The 16,347-nt window shown below is 34.7% G+C and overlaps 1 protein-coding gene across 6 annotated transcripts in view; it reads left to right on the top strand.

Annotated features, from left to right (window-relative positions):
* LOC128999867 (uncharacterized) overlaps nt 1–16,347 on the top strand; it is a 50,619-nt gene that overhangs the window by 26,833 nt on the left and 7,439 nt on the right. For 5 of the 6 annotated variants that reach the window (XM_054426594.1, XM_054426593.1, XM_054426595.1 and 2 more), the window contains exons 4-9: nt 5,326–5,447; nt 6,639–6,761; nt 8,592–8,714; nt 9,100–9,237; nt 11,545–11,737; nt 14,060–14,204. In XM_054426594.1, the coding sequence (XP_054282569.1) occupies nt 5,326–5,447; nt 6,639–6,761; nt 8,592–8,714; nt 9,100–9,237; nt 11,545–11,737; nt 14,060–14,204 (844 nt within the window). The remainder of the gene's footprint in view (nt 1–5,325; nt 5,448–6,638; nt 6,762–8,591; nt 8,715–9,099; nt 9,238–11,544; nt 11,738–14,059; nt 14,205–16,347) is intronic. The other variant, XM_054426598.1, reaches the window with a different exon arrangement.

The following is a 16,347-nucleotide window of genomic DNA, read 5'->3' on the forward strand; positions in this document are numbered from 1 at the left end:
TAGCCTACATTATAGAATAAGTCTACTATATGCATCTATCTCAGGAAAATACTTTTATTTTACCTCTCAAAATTAATTCAGAGTGCCTTCAATATGGAGTTTTCTATGTGTTGTGCATACAGACTGTGCTTAGCATCTTCAGTAGTTTGAAGGTGTTCATAATATTTGTATTAATCGAGTTAACTTGAAATCTTGTTAGAAAGTATGAAAGTGGAGTTTTATTTTTAAGCTAAGCATAGTTTAGTTAAATCAAACCTACAATATCTACCCACAAGTTAATCACGATAAAAATACAAAAACCACCCAAATTGAATGTTAAATTGAAAAAATTAAATTTCCTAAGTATCTAGGCTGTACGAGTTATAAAAAACCTAGACTTAAATATTTTGTCCTAAAACGATTTTCTAACAGATCTTTTTCTAGTCAGGAATCTGGAGAAGAAAATTCGCAGCGAAACGAATTTATGAAAATGTTGTACAGATATTAACATTTAATCTTAATATTAACTGGCCAAAAAAGAAATTTAAACATAAAATATGGAAACCGGCATGGATAAAATGTGGGATTAAAGTGAGTAATTTTAATACTTTTTATTTCTTTCATCAAGCGTTATTGATTCACTGGCGACTCATGCACAACAGGATTGAAAAACATCACATTCATAATAGCTTTGGGTTCTCATAAATTAAAAAAAGGTAATTATTTGTAAAACTAATGGTAATTGTAACAATTACCAATTACATGTGGTAATTCATAACAGTTCATGGTTTCATACTCATCTAAATTATCTAAGCCTTGCCGTCATACTGCTAAAACACTTCAGTAAATACCTAGTGGCGTCGTGTTAGTGAGTCGGTGGCTCAGTCGGTAGCGTCGCGGACTTCGGGCCCAAGGCAGCGATGTGGTGGGTTCGGATCCTGGTCACTGCCAATAACATTTTATCAGTACAGTTCACCTTTGTACTGTACCGGCTCACTCCTTGCTTTGCTGTTAACGATCCACGCACGGGCGCTTAGTCTATGTGGATGGGCAAATGCAAAGTTAAAAGAGGCCGCCAACCTCTTAAAAAAAAAAATTAAATCCTCATTGATCTGAACCCCATTCATACAGACAGCCACTATTTCATACAAGTTTACACAATTTCAGACAGCTAAATTAAGATTGCGCCATTGTAAACGATGCAGTATTTGTGTGTAGTAACGGTAAGAGTCCTTGGAGCCTCTAGACGTTCTAACTCGTAAAACAATTAAAAAACTACAAAGAAAATTTCTAATCCCTCAGTTTACTAGATATTTAAATTGAAATCACTCTGGTCTTTGAAAAAATATTTTGAGATGGTAAATAACTCGTCAGTGGCTGTTTGAAATTAACGAAATTAACATTGCTCTTGTGGACAAATCCAAGATGGCCGTTATGTTCCATAAACTCCCTTGGAGAACAGTTCAAAACTACAAAGAACATTTCTAATCTCACAGTATACTAGATATTTAAATTAAAATCACTTTGGTGCTCAAAAAATATTTTTGGAGGATAAATAACTCTTGTAGCTGTTTAAAATCATCCAAGATGGCCGCTAGCCTCCAAGGACTCTATAAGTAGTGTCACTGTGTAAGTTGGCGCAGAGAGGGTTAGGCGTGGATCCTGTTTAGTTACTGTTTGTACAGCTCATCTTTTTTGCGGTAAAGTTACTTGATCTGGATGAATATAACCTCTGCTTGTTCCTTGGTTCTTTTAGCGGCAGTGGAGTTTCGTTTGACCTTGATATTAGCGTATTGGGGTGTTCGATACATTCTGTGTTGCAATCTTTACATTTCATGCCTGCAATCCTCGTGGAAATCTGTATTTCTAACACGATTGTCAGTGTAGGAAGCAGTGTTACCAGTTGCTAGTGTGAGCTAATAATACACCCGCAATGACAGAGATGCTGCCTACTTGTTTGTATTTATATCCTTCCACTCACACCTTTATTCCCTCTATCTTTGTCCAGGTTTATTTGTGCGCAGATCACTCATTTTGTGTTATTACTGTTATGAAAATTTGCATTGCTAAGATAACATCTTGATTATCTGGCCTAATCTGGTGTTATTGGTCACGTCAAATAACACATACATGAATTAAAAATGATGCATAACATGACATATGTTTACATTTGAAAATTCCAAGATTCGAACTAGTGACCCTCAATTTTTGGCACATGTATCGGAAAAATGTTAACAATATTTTAACGTTATTCCTCAGGGTTGACTTAACTAGAAATAATTTTATTTCATCCTTGTACGTTAAGCCGTTTTCTCGTAATCAATTTGAGACACCTTACGTGGGACACTCTATATATCTGTACAGTATAATTAATACAATAATGGCAAGCTCTGTTGTATCCCTTTTTGTGTTATTCCTTGGGGTCGATTTACCAGGGAAATTATTTTATTTCATCCTTGTACTTTAAGCCGTTTCCCATAATCTATTTTAGACCCCTTACGTGGGACATCCTGTACATAACAGATGTTACACTAGCAATAGATCTGCTACTGCAATTTCTTTTCTTTAACGTCAAGTTTTTAGTGACAAAGATGTCTGTAAGTTGAAGTGGCAGGATGACTCATCGCTGAGAGTCGCCAGCTCGACACCTCTGCATTCCAAAGATGCTAATATTAACTCTGAATGTCTTTGAGTTGTTTTCCGTATGAAGGAACTCCCGCTTGACAAATTTCAACACCCTTGAAAATATCCAGATTAACACTGCTTGTGTTTAGAGGGGTATTTAAATATCAAATGTGACAGGAACGTTAAAGATGTCTTTTACACCTTTTAAAGTATCAAAGTTCAGCTGTTTCCAAGTGTTTTGGCTGCTGTTCAATTCTCGGCTGTTGACCTTATAGACGCTGGTCTGCTTGGATCTGATCTTATTGTTCTATTATTCGGTGCCAATCGCTCTTCTCTGCTCTAGTTTATATCGCTTCCTGGTCAAATTGGCGACAAATAGTTACCAACATTCTCTCAAGTGATGATTCACATCATCCCATCCACCACTCTTGTGAAGGGGTTTTTAATAAACTGCATTGTGATTTAAATATAAGGCACTATAATAAGCCATTGATAAAAGGAGGTCATATCAGATACAAAAATAACACATAGAGGTAAAACCAGGAGACATAAACAATAATGTCTAGTCACCTCTGTTAATATGTTACCGAACTAATGCATTTTAACAGCTCATTTTTAATGTTTTCATACATCCAAGCCCAGTACATTACTTCATGTTAAGCCTAGAGGATTGCGGTATTATAACTTAGATAAAAGCCATTGGTGTATGGTAGGATTTGAACCAGGTATCTTGGGGACCGGATTCTTTCGCTCTACAACCAACCCAGCTTTCACCCCATCTAAAAACTCATTGTGCGGGTCAAATTAGACATTAAAAAACATGATTTTTTTTAAGTTTTGAAAATCAAGTCATTTGGTATCAAGAATTCAATATCCAATTTTTCAAAAATAAATTTCAAAGATAAATTTTAGCTGTTGTTACTTTATAAATTTGCTTACCCTTTTTTACTTTTTTGGCTAAAAATATTTGCAGAAAGTAAATTAGCCAATTGCACATGAATTTTACTGAACATGTAAACGCGGATTAGCCTGTACCCAAGTGATGAGACAGTATACATTTACAGAGCTCAGACTAAAAATGGAATCAGCCTAGAAATAGATCCCTCCCCTCTCCCCCTGTCACCCCCCTCTCTTCTTTTTGGCTCACTTGTCTTCCTTGGTGCCGTGGGTAAAGTGATCTATGGGGTTCTCATGGTGTTTTATGGTGTAATCAGTTCTATTATGTGCTTTATTTGTGTAGTAGGCAACTTTTAGGTAAGGACCTTTGCGATTATGGATATTCATAATTTAGTATTATTATTAAATTTTTTGTTGTTGCTTAAACATATAATGACTAGAACCAAGAATGTGTGTTTTCTGAAATATTTTAGGAACCTGCTACATTTAAAGGATTAACACGGACATTTTCCATACAAGAAAACAGAAGTTAATGTTATGAAATCTGGAATCTGACCCGCCTTCAAATTCAAATCATCGTGAAACTTCCGTTTCACTAATCAATGATGGGAAATGTTGTAATTACTCTTCAATTATAAACGCAACATCAGTAACAAAAAAATTTAAACAAAAATCCATCTCAAAATATTGTGAATGGTCAAGTTTTAAATATTTTATTTATATTTTAAATATTCAAGGGTTTAAAATGCGGCATCATGGGAATAAACATGTCAGCTCAAATTTGAAATGTCTAAATGCTCGTAGCCAAACTTACATGTGACACACAACAATTAGTAAATTGAACTCTGATACTAACAGTTACAAATTACCCTGAAAGAAATATTTTGTTTTCAAGTGAAAGAAGCATTGTTTAACGTAACCAGGTTTAACCCGAAATACAAAAATTTTGAACAGCAACAATGTTGGCAATATTATTATTTATTTAACACTTCTGTTATAAAAAATGTTGCCGGTTTGTTCAGCTACTTTAGATATTTGGTTTGTATTTTCTAACTTGATTGAAACAAATCTGTTTGGGTTAAAAACGAATCAATATTATAAACCAATTTTAAGTATCAATTCTTTACGGTTTTAGTTGTGAATATTGTAATTCATTTTTTGTCCAAGTATAATTTTCTGTAGAGTTACGTCCCAAGGAAATGTTAAAGCAGTATTTGACAAAAATGATTATTGTGCTAAAACTTAGACTTTGTAATGGTTTATTATTAGTTAAAATTTGGATTATGAGTTTTTGAACCGATAATGAATAGATTAGCAAATCATCTAAAAGTGACACTTTTAAAGGATCAAAACACTACTCAGATGTATTATTAGTTAAGGGTTTAGTAAAATAATCCCAACGTGAATCAATCATCACTTTCATCCTTCACCGTGTCCTGATGTATAATAAAATAATCTTCAGATAAAGATTTACAACTCTTAAATAGCTCCAAAAATATTTTTCCATTAAGCATTTAAAAAACCTAACAGGTTCACTGTCTTAGTTTATTTAGTTGTAGTACTTATATATCTAGTACATGATACCATTTCTTGAACCATAATGTTCTTATCTATACAATTATAGTTCTACATAATTATTTTCTATGTTTTTCTCTTGTACTGTTGTATTTTATTCGTTCTAAATGTATTCTTGATGAACGTGATGTCTTTACTTGATCCTATTGTTTTATCTCAATGTTTCCTCCTGTTATATTTTTTGCGGATCTCCATCTAGTCCTGACATCTTCTCAACTCCTGATTCTAATGGTCTTTTGTTGTTTGCAGGGAGTGTTTCAGTCTCAGACTGTACTTGGGGAACCCCAGAAGAAGATTGTACTCGGATACACACAAGTGCCTCAGTCCATCTTCCAGGAGTACATCCGAGGATTGGGATCCGGCAGTTTCAGGTAGGTGAGCCAATCTTTGGTGGTTAACTCGAGATGGCAAGTCCATTGACGAGGAAGTCAAATTGATAACCTATTAGTCTTATGGCCAGTTTAGAAACTAGGATTTTTTGTCCTAGGACGCTAAGCACGAGCCTAAGATTGTTTTTCACATTACTACAGGCTAGACCTAGGAATTGCGGCATTATCACTTAGATAGAATTTGGGGATTCGGTGGGATTTGAACCCGAGACCTCTTGGACCGAAGTCTCGTGCTCTAACCACTAGACCAGCTCGCTCCCCTAGAGACTAGGATAGAGAAATTGTTGATTCAAATGTAGGTTCTGCCAGGAATTTTTATCCCACTGACTGTCTCCTTTGATTTGTTCAATAAGCAGAAATTTGAAGAACTTAAGGTCGATTCACACACATCAGTTACGGAACGTCACAGTCCAGTCACTTCAGGCACGTCACAGTTAACAAAAATATTCTTTTATGGATTTTCTATTGCGCTATCTACACTTATCCGTTGCAGTCCCGTCAGTCGCTCTACCGGCATCCGTCAGATAATTTCAGATTTCTTTCCACCGATACTTTTGGATTGTTCGGACGACTGACGGACCGGTTTAAGGTTAGAAAATAGTGTTATTGTTGTTTAAATGGTTGTGTTTATATTTTGAGTACTGTTTGTAACAATCAACAAGATGGACAATGAAAACTTGATAGAATATAGGTTTATAATTTAAAACTTTTGACTGTAAATTACTGTGAATTTTAGAGACGGAAGACTGACTGAAACAAACTGACGGACTATTGACTGAGAAATTGCGGATGCAACTGAGACTGAACTGTTACTGGACTGTAACGGAACTGTGACTGAACTGATATGTGTGAATCGACCTTTAATCAGTATTAATCACATCTTTTACAGATTTTTATTTATTTTTATCTAGTTATTAATTATTCTGTACCTGAAGACGAAATCAGATTCCAGATCCTGAAAAGCTGTGAACTTGTTTGTTACCAACCGTAATGGAAATTGTCCGCAAGAATCCTTCAAATATCACAAACCCACCATCGCCAAAAATGAACCTCAAACAAAGAATTCTGAACTGCTTGTGTGTGCAACATTTTAAAGAGTACTGTACTTTCCATATAATATAAATATTTTATCAATTTACTTTATAGCTTTCTCATAATAGTTTTTGTTTTCAGGGGGACACAATACAACCTTCTAAAGCACAACTGTAACACATTCAGTAACGAAGTAGCAAACTTCTTAGTTGGAATCGGCATTCCTACAGAAATATTAGAGCTTCCGGAAATCATTCAAAATACGTAAGCTGCAACTTTTGTGTTATTTTAAATGTGAATCTTTGAGCTGATTAATCCTGATTAATGTTACAGCCTAATACAATCCATGCCCATGTTTTAGAGAGAAAAGCTACAAAATTTTATATTCCACACAGTATGATAATCATTTGCAAACAATTTCTGAAAATACAATTTTGTAGCATTGAGGTATATTTTTTAATCTATTTATGACAAAATAGTTATTTTAATTTTTCAATTTTGCTGTAATAGTACTATACGCAATAAGCGCGTAAAGATAGTGTTAACGACACAAGTAGAAAATTTATGGTACGAGCCTTAAAAACGAGCGAGTGCCTTAAAAACTTCTACGAGTGTCGTTAACACTATTTACGCAATTTGAGTACACTACTTTACCTACAACCGGTTTTTAATTACTTTTTAATAACCACTACACAAAACTTCTAAGAGAGGTTGTTTTTGTTTATAACCTCTCATTGCCACTGACATTGATGCAACGACTCATTGAAACAATCACTAATTGCACCAATCGTTAACAATTAAATTGGTAACAGCTGATTAGTTGAAGTTCAAAGCATTACAGTTTTACTTCTTCTCTCTCAATCCTTGAACCTCATTGGTCCGTTACCCGTGCTGTTATGTGAAATTTTTCAATTCTAAGAATTGACCTGAAACGGATACTTAAAAAACGGTCGTAGGTAAAATTGTTAACACTGTTGAGGTTATAATATTGTGTATTTATTGTTTTGTGCCTATAAACAAACTCTCTGAATACAGTAACATTATTTTTAAGCTTGTTTTTAGCTAAAACAACTTAAAGCTGCATAAACCTAGTAGGAATAAATCGTTTTTAAGCTTTTTAACTTAAATCTTTATTTGATTCAGCAGACCTATGTTGTAGTTTTCACCCGTGGACAGTACAGGCCTTCTGTTGGATGTGTAAACTGAAAAATAAAACTTATAAGTAAGACAATAGTTACTATTTAACATTGAAGCTGACGATTTCACCATAAAGCATGTTCATCTTCAGTAGGATTCTGGTATGAATTAGTTTGTGTTGATTTTGATTGTTGGGTTTTGGAAAATATTCATTGTTCTAGTTGTATTGAGTACCTTATTCAGCAGTAGATAGGCTACTGAATGTAGTTATGAGTATGAATTGACATATTAGTTGTGAGACTCAAGCAGGGCATATTATAAACACCACAGGGTAGTAGATGGGTTTTTGATGTTGTAGTGGGTCATATAACATACCTATTACCTTTACCTATACCATCGTCTCAAACTGGTTTTCTAGATAGACTGGGTAATTTTTAAAATTCTATTTACATTGGCACTGCCTGTTCACATCGTACTACTTTCAACTACATTGTGAATTTGAATATTTATTATTTTGCCTTTATATTCAAATTAGTGAGATTTTATTTTCTGGACACTGGATGATCTAAGTTTCAATCTTGTTTCTGTTTATGTTCTTAAAACTTAATGTTTATGAGATTATTACTACAATGTGATGTTCAAAAACCAAATCTATTTTGTTCACCATACAAAAACCATTAAATTTTGTCCAATTTACTTTTTAACCAGTAAACAAATCTCAACTTTAATCATAAGATATTCATAACTGTTCCTACTTCTAAACTATACATTGATTAAATACACTCTCAAAACATAATATAATTTCAATTATAACTATTTGTGATTCAAGAGTAAGAGGTTGACGGTGAGATCATATTGAAAACGTTTTATACTCTATCTAAAACTGTTAAAATTGAAAATTTTTGTTTCTAAGTTGGAAATTACTCTTACGAGGACTACAATTTTTTTAATCCACAGGCCCATCGGTGCTACTATCGCCAGTTTCATCGATCAGCTCTCTGAAGGGATCTCGAGCTTGAGAAAGAACCGACAGAGCTCGCCGGAATTTGAACAACTCAACAGCGCCATCGAAGAGGCCAGGTTAGTCTACGTCATTTACTTTTCACATTATATTTATTTAAGTGAAAATTACGACTCTAAAGTTGATGCAATTTTTGTGAGTTTACGTATTAAATATTATAGTTATTCACGTCGTTTACTCTTGATAGCAGTTGTTGACAAGCTAATAGGAGAAAGTATGTGTCAGATTGCTGATACCATTCATTTTTTATATGTGATCACTTTGTAAATTTATTGTCTTTGTTGATCAGCTTAAGAGAATATAATAAATTTTGTTGTCTGATAAAATCAAATAATAAACTAATCAACAAAATATTCATGTTTCCCTTAAAAGAGGCTATCACTCTGTAACATTTTTATGTTTAAATTTTGTTCAAGCTGTCTGATTTGATTTATTTTCTATCAGACGCACATCACACGCACTCGAGGAAAAACGTAACATCCTAAACGAGAAGCTAGCAAAGAGGGAACGGAAGAAGAATAAGAAGAAGAGACGGGAAAGTCGGGATTCAAAATATCTTGAGGCTAACGATTGTTTTTTGAGGCAAGAGAAACCCCGAGCTTTCAGATTTACGCTACCAACCGCCTTTTTGTGTGTGTATTCTCTCACATGGGTGTACTTACTAGCTTCGTACCTAACCAGCGATAGTAACCTTCGAGCTTTTTGTATTTATTAAAACTTTTTTACTGTGTTATTTGGGTTTGTTGAATATTTAACCTGTTGTCTTTTCTTTTTTTTTTTTGTGAAGTGTTGGAGTGTTGTGTGAATTGTTTGATGATCCATAATGATTTTCATTATTTCCAATCTTAAATTATTATTGGCAAATAAGACTTAAAGGATTTGCCTTTTAAACAATGAAGTGAATGAAGTACTATATGCTGAAATTGTGCTACTTTTATGGCCGAGTTTATGATATCGAAATGAACGGACACTTTTATAAAAAAAACAGGAGCACAATGGTGTAAGATGAAATAATAATGCTCAGTTCTATTTACCTTATTATGGGGGAGCGAGCTGGTATAATGGTTAGAGCACGGGACTTCGGTACTTGAGGTCCCAGGTTCAAATCCCACCAAATCACCAATGGATTTTATCTAAGTGATAATGCCGCAACCCCTAGGTCTAGCCTGAAGAAATGTGAAAAACAATCCTGGGCTCGTGCCTAGCGTGCTAGGACAAAAAAAATTACCTATTATAAAACTATACATGGTATTGATAAGATTGGAAGTGGAAACATCTTATTTTCAAAGAAAAAACACTTCTAACTAGTATGAGTATAGCCTTAATTTCTTTCTATTGCTAAAAATAATTTCACACCACTAACAGTTTTTGTGTTTTCAAATCTGCTCTTTCTAATAATGTAACTTCATAATACAAACTCCTAATTGCAAAGTCTTAATTAGCATTACTAAATAAGAATAATATGGAATTAGTCACTGCTTATTTTTATATAACACTTCCTTTTTAGTAACAGACATTTTTATTTTATGATATTCAAATATTTTACATGCAAAAATTATGGGTACTGTGTAATAAAACAATTTTTACAAAATATCTTTTACTCTTTACAAGACTCAAAATTATTTAGATTAAACAAAACAGTTGTTTTTAAGTATTAGAAATTTGTATGATTAGTGGCTTTATGACTCCTACTTTGTTTTGTTATTAATCCTGCAAGGATCAATGTGATACATCTTTAAGGCTAATTTTTTTTTTCCTAACGTGTGAAGATAATTATTTTTGTCGAATGACTACTATGTACTTGAATATCCTTTTTCATTTAGATTATTCCCTGGGTGTTAAAGAGGCCTCTTCATCTGCTATCTCACTCTCATCTTTTCAACATCCCTCCTCACCTCATTTATCCGTCCTCTTCTAGGTCTATCAAGCTAATTTCCTCTCTTACTAACAACTTCATTTTCTGAGCAATTCACTCTATTCACATTCTTCTCACATAACCAACAAATCTTAGTGTGGAATTTTCACTTTCCCCCTTGATTGTTGTTTTCAAATCACATCTCTTTTGATTCATCAACCCATACCTCTACCCTTTTTTTTTTCAATCACTCAATTCATTTCACAATTAGAACAACCACACAAGTAGAACAACTATTTGTTCTAAAAAATAGCGCTAATTGTTTTTTCTCAAAGGTTCTCGTTTTGCTCAATAAATGTTTTCACATTGGCAGGCCTACTAAAGTGCAAGGTCTAATGTATTGGCTCCATGATTACCAGTCACCCTCTGAAACTATTTGCGCTAATCAAAACTTTATCCTCTCCTTTTACATCCCATCACAGAATAAAGACCTTACCCAAAATTAACTGAACCAAAACGGTTTTGCGTTTGAATCTGCTATTGCAATTGTCCACACCATAATCATTCCGTTCATTTCACCATAATCTAGACCATCTAGGCACTGTCGCTGTCTAGGCCAGACATTGGGGCGGTTTGAGAGAGAACTTACGGCACTACACCGTTGTTATCAGCTGATCAAATACAAGGGAAATGTAATTTGGTTAAATCACAGCGACAACAGCGCTCCTATGTTCTGGTTTCAACACTAGCAGACTCAAACCCAACGCTTTTTTTAGCTCACTGAGAGTTCTGGGTAAGGTCTTGTTTTTTTTTTTTGCTGTCATAAAGAAATTTCAAAATTTATTAAATGGTTCGAAACTGAACACAGCTGTTTATTAGCCTTTAATAAATTATCCTGGTTGAAGTACCAGCTGATCTTAGTCGAGTAACAAAGCTATCATCCAATCCAATCATCACTCATCTTTGTCTTTAAATAAGCAACCTCATGTGGTGTCATTAAAACCTACAATGTTTGATATTTCAATGTGCTACAGTGAAGGCGGGTCACCCAGCAGACAAAGGCCTAGGATGGCAGACTCTGTGGAAGTTATCTCAGGCAATGGAGAGGACCAGGGCGGAGGGAAGCTGCCGTCACAAGTGGCGGAGGAAATGGAGCAAGAGGAACGGAGAGAGAGGGAGGAGAGGAAGCGACAAAACCCTCCAATCGTGTTCAAAAACGCAGTTGACGTAAGCTATTCAATCAATTTTAGTGGTTTATAATAATTGCCAATCGTGTCAAAGCTCTGTTCTAGGCTGGGAGGGATGAAGTTTTATCCAGTCAAAAGGTTTTAATATTTGTTTCCATTCTATTAAGGTTTATTTTACCAGACTAAAATTTTGTTACGGTACACTCCCGGTTATCCGAGGTCATTTTTTGCCTAAATATATATTTTTATTTTCAGTAGGAAAACAATATTTACATAGTTCAGGTCAAACTGAAACAAAATGTAATTTTATGCTTTTTAAACTAGAAACTAGATCCGCATTAGTGTTTTGTTTTAAATAATATAGTGTATTGGTTTATTATAATATTACTGTGTTTAAAGCTTTTCAAGACGAGTGAAGAAGTGTTGAACTTGTTTGTTGTGCTTTTTTTTACAATATTATGTTATTTGGAAAAAAGGTTGCATCAAAATTACATATTTTCATATTTCATTTGTTATGTGTTGCTTAAAGATATATTTTACAAGTATTTGACTTCATCATATAACACTATAATTAAATAAGGTACCGTAACCCTAACCTCAAAATCTATGCGACCTCCCGTGTTATCCGAGATTCTTGGTAACCGAGGTAGTCTCGGTCCCAACAACCCAAGTTAATCGGGAGTGTACTGTATTAGCAAGTGTCCATGTTATAAACTAGCAATTCAATTTTTTGTTTCCCAAATGAGAAAGCTCTGTTTCTTCTAGTTAACAGAAAAGCAAATACAAATAACCCTAAATACATTCGAGGTTAAGGGTGTAGCATAGAGCACAAGGGCCTAGATTTTTTAGGATTTTTTGAGAGGATAGCAGGCTTACCTGAATGGGAAAGAGTCCAAACTGGCACAGGAAACACAAAACAAAACTTTACACTATATACACAAAACATTGCAAAAAATCTGACAGCTGACAGTGAAATATTCTAATGTTTTGTGTATATAGTGTAAAGTTTTGTTTTGTGTTTCCTGTGCCAGTTTGGACTCTTTCCCATTCAGGTAAGCCTGCTATCCTCTCAAAAAATCCTAAATACATTCGGTTGATGAGTACCGATAGATTGCTACACCCAAACCTTGTATGTAGTGAGGACTGTTTGTAGACTACTCTTAAATAATTGATTGATTGAATTTTCCAGCCTCTTCTAACATAAATTAATGTGTTTAACTTGCAGTCTAATAAACCAATAAAAAAAATAATTCATGCAAAATCACACTAACTGGGAATTCCCAGTGTGAAGACTGTAAGTTACAGTCTGAATTGTCACTACTTAACCTAAATAAACTTAATTTACTCTTGTAAAGACCCTGTGAATCTTGAAATTCACGGTTCTGGCCCCTGTACTATTTTGTTAAGAAATTACAATAACAGAGGTTTTACATAACTCAAAAATAATAAGTTAACCCAAAATTCAACAAATTAGGTTAAGCAGCAAAACTGGTTCCTTTCAATACCTGTTTAAGTCAAAAATGTTTGAATGGCCCATCAACAATTCATATTATTGCATAACAGAGTATTTAATGTCTAATGTTAATGTTGATTTATACTTTATAACACACTATTTTTGTAGTTTTAGTTTTTATCTCTGCTGACTGTGTCCTTATAAAAAGGCCAATGACAATAAAGCTGTTGATTCCATCAAATAATCCTAACAATTATTCATATCGCTCAGTTCCGTTCTCATTTGATTTTCAATATAATTTCAACATTCAAAAGCGACTGACCAAAGATCTGATAACAGAAAGAGTGGAGACGACATGACTTAGCCCTCCAGTCTGCTACCAATCACACGCCGCACCAGACTTATATCATCATAATAGCGCCATCCAAATATTTATACATACATACCGTTTTTATGTTCATTTTGATTTAGCGTAATGTGTTTGACGAGTTGCAAGCTTTGAAAATGTTGTCCTCGCAACAAAACATAAGGTTAGACTATTCAACGGAGGTACGTAAAACGTATTACCATCCCTAAAAATCAGGCAAATTCTACAAACATCATTCTAAGACTCATTATATGTACTGAAAAAGCCGTCCTTGCGTATCGGCTCAGTTCAAGCGCATTTGGTTAAGTGTTCATTCAATCGGATAAGGTTAGATGTACTGGAACATCACAAATAGTCTGATATTTTTTTAATAGCAATTTTTTAACGCTGTTAAAAATATAAGGTGTCACTCAAGTATCCAATTTTTGTAATCCGACACTGAGGAAGTCTCAGAAGTGCAGGATTAGTGAGTGTCCACTGTTCAAAAGTTGTTTTTTAAGAATTCATATCCACAAGAATTGAGATATTTGACTTCAACATAGGTGAGGGAGGAGTTTGACGCACTGGTCGGTCTGATTGACGGCAAGATGACACCAGAGGAGATGACATCACTGGAGGAGCTTCATCAGTACATGTTGGAGGACGAGGGCTCCTGGGCCCTGAGTGACAGCTTCCTCAACTTTGTCGGTAAGTCAGGTTTCATTCATGGGCTATGTCTAAATTACGGTTGAATGAAAGGAACACTTAGACTGAGACATACAGACAGCGTAGCGTAGCGCAACGTAGCGCAGCGCAGCATAGCATAGCCGAGCGTAGCGTAGTCCAATAAACATAGAAAGCGCAGCGTAGCGTATTGCATTATAGGTTGTAGACGGTCTTAGGTACATCAGTATAGAGGATGGCCCTGTCAAAGACGGCTAGTATTAGTCTTGTCGAAAATACCTTAAGGTGGCAGTTTTGGATCAGTAGGATAAGTGTCGGGGTGCATGAAGTGTGTAAAGGCAAGGACAAACATGGTGAATATCACCACTTATTTCCAATCCTTAGGAAACACGAGTCTCGGTTTATGGATAAAACTCGGTTTATGGATAACACAAGAATCTCGACTACAACGTTTGATTACATATTTAGTTTGGTGGAGGATGATTGGGAGAAGCTGACAACTAATTGGAGCAAATTTTCTACCAGCCATCACATATCTTTTTATCTATGGACTTGGATGGTAAAATATACAGGGTGTAAATTAAGTCTGGCACACATTTTTTATCTTTTTTTCTATAGTAGATAGAAGAAATCAATTTGCGGGAATGATTAATAACAAATGTTAGGCACTTTTTACAAATTTTGAAAATAAAAATTCCCTTAAGGGCAAGGGGGGGTGGGGGGTAACTAAAAATTTTCAAATGACAACCCCCATCTTGTGACCCCTCATTTTAAAGGTCATTGGAAGACAAATCCAAAGATGTGTCTAAAAATTTTTTTTTTGCACCCTATCCAAGATGGCGGTTTAAAATGTACTTAGGGTTCAATGGGTAAATTAGGTATGGCACACATTTCTTATCTTTTTTACTCTTTGTAGATAGAAGGAATTAATTTGCGGGACTGAGTAAGAACAAATGTTTGACACTTTTTCATAATTTTGAAAAAAAATCCCCTTAAGGGTAAGGTGGGGGTGGGGGGTAACTAAAAATTTTCAAATGACAACCCCCATCTTGTGACCACTCATTTTCAAGGTATTTGGAAGACAAATTTAACGATGTGTCTGAAAAAATTTTTTTTGCATCCTGTCCAAGATGGCGGCTTTAAATGTGCTTGGGGTTAAACGGGTGGGGTCTGGAACACAATTTTATCTTTTTTGCCATTAATAGATAGAACTTATCCACTCGTGGGACTAAGCCAAAATTAGGCACCTTTTTATTTATTTGAAAAAATCCCCTAATGGTAAGGGGGGGGGGGCAACTAAAAATTTTCAAATGACAACCCCCATCTTGTGACCTCTCATTTTAAAGGTATTTGAGAGACCAATTTAACAATGTGTCTAAAAATGTTTTTTAAGCACCCTGTCCAATATGGCGGCTTAAAATGTGCTTAGGGTTGAACAAGTAAATTACGTCTGAAACACATTTTTATTTTTTTTTTTACCAAAAATAAAGTTATAATAGATTTGATAGTTTATATCAGAAAAACTTGGACAATAGGACGAACTGCAATAAACAAACTTATGTAGCTCTTATCACTTAGTAAATAAATCTGATAATTGAGATTCCAGGTTTGGACGTTGCACTCACTTGGAATTCCTATCCTCTTTCTTAAGACTGCAGGCTAATCAGGTAACAATCTTATCAGTTTTTCCTTATTCCCCTTCAGTCTGTGTAGGTAGTTTCTTTGGAGTAGTCGTAAGTACATCTTTTATTATTTTTATTTAACATGGCGTTGTTAACAACAAAACAGAAGATAGAAATACTTGTCATTGTTGGCTATGGAGATAAAAAACGGACTCAACTTGAAGCGTGTGATATTTTTAACAACTTGTACCCTGATCGCCAAATTAATCGAGCTACAGTATCTAAGATATGTAATAAGTTTGCTGAAACGGGGGATGTTGCAAGTAAACCAAGAAGTGGTAGGCCAAAATCTGTACTCACTGAAGAAACTAGACTGAATATACTTCTTAGCGTTGAAGAAAATCATCACACATCGACACGTAGGATTGGAAATGACTTTGGGATAAGTCACATGTCGGTCCACAAAGCCCTTAAAGCCGAGAAGTTTCATCCTTTTAAGGTTCAGTTAATACATGAATTGAACGAGGACGATTTTGACCGCAGGA

Source organism: Macrosteles quadrilineatus, unplaced genomic scaffold (genome assembly GCF_028750875.1).
Source record: "Macrosteles quadrilineatus isolate MER2022 unplaced genomic scaffold, UCM_ALF_1.0 Scaffold_8__2_contigs__length_117827958, whole genome shotgun sequence".
NCBI classification, from domain to species: Eukaryota; Metazoa; Arthropoda; class Insecta; order Hemiptera; family Cicadellidae; genus Macrosteles; species Macrosteles quadrilineatus.